At 42.7% G+C, this 7,379-nt stretch overlaps 1 protein-coding gene across 2 annotated transcripts in view; it reads right to left on the bottom strand.

Annotated features, from left to right (window-relative positions):
* Window positions 1–5,749, bottom strand: part of LOC113082589 (GTPase IMAP family member 7-like) — a 10,802-nt gene extending 5,053 nt beyond the window's left edge. For both annotated transcript variants that reach the window (XR_003282773.1, XM_026254166.1), the window contains exons 1-2: window positions 5,668–5,749; window positions 1,366–1,471 (exon numbers count right to left, since the gene is read on the bottom strand). Coding sequence is in view for 1 of the 2 variants with exons in the window: in XM_026254166.1 (XP_026109951.1) it covers window positions 1,366–1,402 (37 nt within the window). In the remaining variant the exon portion in view is untranslated. The remainder of the gene's footprint in view (window positions 1–1,365; window positions 1,472–5,667) is intronic.
* Between the last annotated feature and the right edge of the window lie 1,630 nt (window positions 5,750–7,379).

The raw sequence follows: 7,379 nt of genomic DNA, 5'->3' as shown, positions 1-7,379 counted from the left end.
GCTCCTCTCACTGCTCCTCTCACTGCTCCTGCTCCTCTCACTGCTCCTCTCACTTCTCCTGCTCCTCTCACTGCTCCTGCTCCTCTCACTGCATCTCTCACTGCTCCTGCTCCGCTCACTGCTCCTCTCACTTCTCCTGCTCCTCTCACTGATCCTCTCACTGCTCCTGCTCCTCTCACTGCTCCTCTCACTGCTCCTGCTCCTCTCACTTCTCCTGCTCCTCTCACTGCTCCTCTCACTGCTCCTCTCACTGCTCCTGCTCCTCTCACTGCTCCTCTCACTGCTCCTGCTCCTCTCACTTCTCCTGCTCCTCTCACTGCTCCTCTCACTGCTCCTGCTCCTCTCACTGCTCCTGCTCCTCCCACTGCTCCTGCTCCTCTCACTGCTCCTGCTCCTCTCACTGCTCCTCTTACTGCTCCTCTCACTGCTCTTGCTCCTCTCACTGCTCCTGCTCCTCTCACTGCTCCTCTTACTGCTCCTCTCACTGCTCTTGCTCCTCTAACTGCTCCTGCTCCCTTCTCCTGCTCCTCTCACTGCTCCTGCTCCTCTCACTGCTACTGCTCCTCTCACTGCATCTACCACTGCTCCTGCTCCTCTCACTGCTACTGCTCCTCTCACTGCATCTACCACTGCTCCTGCTTCTCTCACTGCTCCTGCTCCTCTCACTGCATCTACCACTGCTCCTGCTCCTCTCACTTTTCCTGCTCTTCTCACTGAATCTCTCACTGCTCCTGCTCCTCTCACTTTTCCTGCTCTTCTCACTGAATCTCTCACTGCTCCTGCTCCTCTCACTGCTCCTGCTCTTCTCCCTTGGCCCTTTGCTCTTACTCTTCCTCGTCCATACATTACAGTGTTTCTCATTTTCTGTTTCTGTTTCCAAAAACATCACTCTTCAAAGTCCTCCTTTTATTGTATAAGTTTATTGTCTAAAAAATAAGCCCTGCCATTGAGTCTAAGCCAGATTGGAATCAGTTGTGGTTGGCCCAATTTACAAAACATAAATCAGCTAAGATATATTGTTTTTGAACTGAAGTCATTGCAGAAACAGAGGTTTTTATACTGTATCTAAGGTTTGGAACATTGTTTTTGCTATTGTGGGATGTTGTGTGTTAACATTTGTAAATACTACAAAAACAATCCATAATTTTGTTGGGATGTATAGCTTGTCTGTTCAGAAAATGTAAGCATTGTGGAAATGTGTTCAATGACTCCATATTGTGTGAAAACGACATGAAATGTGTGAATGGTATGGCCACAATAGAAAGATGCTGTGCTAATTGTGTTTAGAGTTTTGAAAATGTGACAACTGCTTGGACAAATGCTTGTTAGCGACTGAAAAAAAACTGTAATTCATCTTAAGCTCACCTCTGGTATCAGCGAGTAACATGTTTCTCTGTTTCATCCTCCGTCTCTTTCACCTGTCTTCAGCTGATGATCTTCTCTGACTCCTGACGTCTGAGTCTTCATCGTCCTGTAAGAGATTTGAGTGCTTTTCAAACAGTATTCATTTATCCAGACTGTGTGAAGCTCCTGTAGTTTGTGCTTCAGTTTTCTGTTTAACAGCAGCAGATTTAAAGGACACCATACATATAAGGAAAACTAAAACATATGGGAGGACTTTGCTACAGAATTAATTGCTTCCAGGGGAGTGAAGAGAACAGGGAAGGAGGTCCACAAGAAGACGTCTTGAAAAGACGTTGGACCTCAACAGCAGCTCATTGACTCAAATCGATAAAACCATGTTGAGTCAAAGTTTTTGATTGAGTCAGATGTGTTTGTTGAAGAACACGAGGCCTAAGGCCCTAAGATCTCTTATGAGTTCTTCTGTTTCTGAAGTGAATGACTAATGCTTGATGGTTATTTTCAAACATAAACGTGTGTTTAAATTAGGACAGGGACTTTAACGCGTTAATTGAGATTAATTAATTACACAAAAATAACGTGTTAACTAAGATTAATTAATTACAGAAAAAAATCCCGCATTTTTAATAACTTATTTTTGCACCGCGGAACGTTTCTCACTGGATTTGTTTCGGCGGACCGATTATACTGAAGCACCAACTAGTGTTCGCATATCACCGCAGCACATCGAGCCTCAAGTATCACCTCAACGCAAAACATATAGCAGCTAGCGTGGACTTTACACTTTATGTTGAACTATGTATTATTTTGTTGGTGCTACAGTTTATGTTGAACTCTTTATTGTTTTGGCCAAGGTTATTAAGAGTTGGACTTGAGTATGTTATGGGCTCTGAAGCAACAGAGAGATGTTTTCTAATAGTCAGTGTTTCCAATGTTCTGAATGTAATTGACAGTATTGTGTTTTACTTAAAAAACACTTTACAGAAGGTTCCAGCACCTATAAGCTTCCTGAATTTCTGAAATGTACTATTTCTAAATTGTTTCTAAATATGCTATTGATACACTTAATGGCAAAAATTGCACTGGTTTGCTAGACTTGGTTGAACAAAAATAAACAATATTTTGTTGCTTAAGCTTATGTATTCAGTCATTATTCAATGGTATACTATAAAACCATGTGAAAAAAAAAATACTGGTCACTGTTCTCAGGTCAAATATTTATATGCGATTAAAATGCGATTAATTTCGATTAATACAAAAAAAAAAAAAAATTTAATCGAATCCCGGCCCTAGTTCAGATATAATTAATATATAAAGTGTATATCGAGGGGTGAGAACCAGAAGTCCAATTCTGACACCCTGCCAGATTATTACCCCCCTTGTATTGTTAGGTTTAGGGTTAGGTGTGGGGGAGGGGTTAAAATTAGGGGCGGGGTTATGATTAGGTAATCAGATAGCGATTTCCACGAGGGCGTAATAATTTACCAGGGGGTCGAAAATGGGCATAACACCGGATTGGAGACATTTTTCTATCGTCTAGGACTTGTTTCGGACTTGGTCATTGGACTCGCCAACGTGTGGTAAACGCTAGGTGCACCCATAGACTGTATAAAAACATGGACATGACGACACCCATAGACCCCTCAAGTCTGTTTTTGAAGCTCAAAGTGTGCAGAGCGGGCCGTCGCCATCTTGGCAGTGCGTCACCACGCGACTCTCTCGGACAATCGAAAATGGGCAAAAAGGCGGGAGCTGGTTGCTGAAGCCACGCCCACCTAGCGCTATGCAATCCCCGTCACTCAAGTGGCCACGCCCTTAATTATGCAGAACTTTAAATGTCAATATAATTTAAACGGATGAGTTTAAGGAAGTTTAAGCAAAGGATAAATGGATTCCAGCACTAAACATCCCTTGCAGCAGCTCTGCTGATAAATTCATTTAAAAAATGGCTATCCTTGTACAGCTATGATCATCTGTTTTTCCATCTTGGCTTAGCTTTAATTTTGTTAAGGGGAAGGATGTGCATGAGCAGTGTTGCACTTACTGTGTTCTGAAAGTTTATATGTTTCTAATTAAACTTTCTACCTGTTAGATTGTGTTTTATTTACGTCTACACCTAGATAGCCTTAAAATTACCCATCACAATAATAAAATACTTATTAATGTTGTACAGTATAGGGGTTGCAAGACTACTGATTTCTAATAGTCGATTAAAAAAATGATAAAAAACAGCGAGTTATTCGACTACTCGTGGTTCATGCTATTGTAAATGAAAACACATTGAATAGTTTTTTTTTAATAAATGCTTATTTGTTTAGACTTATGCAATAATTTTAAAAACGTATTATATATATATATATATAATTGTGACATGACATATTACAATTTTCATGTAATAGCCAGTATTTGTATCTGTAACAATCACAACGTTTCGTATCTGCATTCTGACGTCATACAGTTACTTGAGAAGAACGTTATGACTTTTTATCTTTTTTTTCGTAGTTATCACTGAACAAGAATGTTGTGTTAAACTAAACTAATTATGAATTTTTTTAATAATATTTATCATGCAAGCAGAAAGATGTCATGACAAACGTTTAGTGATCATTTGAATATGACTGAATTAATTCAATGCGCAAATTTTCATTACGCTCTTTATGCGAGTCTGTGTTTAGTGATTTTAATAGCTCCATCCCTAATTAAACACAACCAGCTAATCAAGCTCTAGACACACTAATCTTCCAGGTGTGTTAAGGTCAGCTGGAGGTAAACTCTGCAGGACATTGGCCATCCAGGATGTAGTTTGGAGACCCCTGTCCTACAGAGTGGTTACTTTGCACATGCTTTTTGATCATTACAAATAATAATGTCAAATTGTTTTCTTAGAATAGGAGATATGCTTTCTCTCGCATCACAAACATTATCAGTAGTTAAGTATGTGGTCTTGAAGAGGATCCTTTTTTTTCTCTCATTTGAACTCGGTCTCGACACTTTTGGAAAAAAGTGACATATTTTAAATGCATTTTTCCATACTAAGTATAATTCAAATCTATTAATATATTTACTGGCATATTGCTCAAGTGATATTGACTTAGTGATATAAAAATATAATTACACTTTATTTGGACTACCACTTTTCTGAATATTAAGCCTAAAATGTGTTTTAATGTCACTGTTGATGAAGATTGTATAATCTTGGTCTTTAAGTACAAGATATTTAAAGTGTGCATGAAATAGTTTTACTTTAGCACAATCAAATATACTTCAGTACATCTTTAGTTAGACTTCAGCACTACTTTCTTATAATTAAAGTGCATTAAGCACAAAATGTAAATAAATAAATGCATTTCAAATACATTTTAGTGAATTTATTTTTTCACTAGGGACATTAAATCAGAATGTAAGTTATTTACTACCCTACCAACCTGGCTCACATGTGGTGTCAGCCATTATGACTCAAGTGCTTTCCACACGCTTTACCCACAATACATTTCTCAGCGCACAAAGTGTGTGTGCAGTTACACCCGTTTAGCACATGCTGGTTTAGTATATGTCATTTTGTGTCATTTTGGTAGTAGAACGAACTCAAGGGCTTTCATATGAGATTTAAACCGTATATCTATCTATCTATCTATCTATCTATCTATCTATCTATCTATCTATATATATATATATATATATATATATATATATATATATATATATATATATATATATATAAGATGCCTATCCTCATTTGACCCAAATTGTAACACCCTTCTGGTTCTCACCCCTCAAATATATTAAGGGTCATATATCCCAAATATTTTTGTCCATCTAGCTTAAACATTTCTACGTGCAGGTACATACAGATAAAACAAGTTGACTGCAGACATGTTTTATCAGCTCTGTCCATATTTATGTATAATCTCTGTGCTTTTAATTGTAGTTATTTGATTGTTAAATGTATTTAAACAACAAAAGAGTGATAAAGAGAAGTGCAATGAAAACCTCACATGCACTTGAAACTCGTGTCACAGAGAAGTGTGAACGTGAGATTTCTACAGAGCAGCCAGTCAAGAATAATCAATATCATTTATTATCGATATATGTCAAGCTTAGAAATTATGACTTTGGTACATGGGGAGGGCAATAATATAAAACAGTCTTTTAAACAGATTAGTTTCTCATACGGTTTTGTAACAAAATGAAAGTGAAACAACTCATGTAGTTATAAAAGGCACTGGTGATAAAATAAACGGACATTTTAGGGCTGATATGAACATTTCATTTTACATATAGACCATTTATAAAGAAATGTGATACCTGTGGGTTTCATCATGTAGGCATGCTTCCTTGGTGCTGTGTGAATGAAGAAGAAATGTGTGAGTGTGTGTGTGTGTGTGTGTGCGTGCGTGCGTGTGTGTGCGTTCAATAAGCGTTTAAGCTTCAGTTCCTGCAGCTGCGCGCGGTGGAGACTATGCGGTGGAGACGGGAGCGCGCCCATAGCGGCCATCACGAGCAGCGGGCCCGGACACGACCATCACGAGCACCGAGAGCGCGCCCGGACCGGCTATCACGAGCACCGGGCGCGTACCCCTATCTGCCATCACAGACACCTGGCAATTGTGCGTACTGGCCATCACGGACAACGGGAGCGCGCCCGTACCGGCCATCACGGACACCGGGAGCGCACCCATAGCGGCCATCACGAGCAGCGGGCCCGGACACGACCATCACGAGCACCGGGCGCGTACCCCTATCTGCCATCACGGACACCTGGCAATTGTGCGTACCGGCCATCACGGACACCGGGAGCGCGCCCGTAGCGGCCATCACGAGCAGCGCGCCCGGACTGACCATCACGAGCACCGGGAGCGCGCCCGGACCGGCTATCACGAGCACCGAGAGCGCGCCCGGACCGGCCATCACGAGCACCGGGCGCGTACCCCTATCTGCCATCACGGACACCTGGCAATTATGCGTACTGGCTATCACGGACACCGGGAGCGCGCACGTAGCGGCCATCACGAGCAGCGAGCCCGGACCCGACCATCACGAGCACCGGGAGCGCGCCGGTAGCGGCCATCACGAGCAGCGAGCCCGGACCCGACCATCACGAGCACCGGGAGCGCGCCCGGACCGGCTATCACGAACACCGAGAGCGCGCCCATAGCGGCCATCACGAGCAGCGGGCCCGGACCCGACCATCACGAGCACCGGGAGCGCGCCCGGACCGGCTATCACGAACACCGGGAGCGCGCCCATAGCGGCCATCACGAGCAGCGGGCCCGGACCCGACCATCACGAGCACCGGGAGCGCGCCCGGACCGGCTATCACGAACACCGAGAGCGCGCCCATAGCGGCCTTCACGAGCAGCGGGCCCGGACCCGACCATCACGAGCACCGGGAGCGCGCCCGGACCGGCCATCACGAGCACCGGGCGCGTACCCCTATCTGCCATCACGGACACCTGGCAATTGTGCGTACCGGCCATCACGGAGCGCGCCCGTAGCGGCCATCACAAGCATCGGACCGAACAACAGCCAAGGATTTTGGAAAGTTCTGAAAGACCCTCTAGTTTTCATAAGGTGAAGACAGCACTTCACTGACATTTTAGTGACATTCAGTGTTCACAAACACAACAGCTTAGTGCATAAAACCCCCTTAAACAGATTTATCACAAATTATTATTCCTTTATCACTTTTATAATAGCAGCATTTTAAAATGTAACTAGTGTTTGATTATTAATACTTTCACATGTTTGTCGCGCTCATCAGACGCCTTTGGTTTTTATTTTGTACTGTTATCTGAGGTCCACTTATAATGTGATTCTTGAAATAAAACAAAAAAACACATCATCATTCAGAAGTAATAGGGTATTTTCTGTCCTGTTTTGATCACTTCATCAGAACGCTCTGTTTGAATGTGTGTGGAGAAATGAATAAAGCAAAATTAGATAATGACAATTATATCAGCAGCCATATCACCCTGCAGCCCGACACTGGTCACCCACTGAAGCTAAGCAGGGCTGAG

The sequence above is a fragment of the Carassius auratus genome, unplaced genomic scaffold (assembly GCF_003368295.1).
Source record: "Carassius auratus strain Wakin unplaced genomic scaffold, ASM336829v1 scaf_tig00036521, whole genome shotgun sequence".
Taxonomy (NCBI): Eukaryota; Metazoa; Chordata; class Actinopteri; order Cypriniformes; family Cyprinidae; genus Carassius; species Carassius auratus.
The sequence above is the reverse complement of the archived record's forward strand: the minus strand, read 5'-3'. Positions and strand labels throughout refer to the sequence as shown.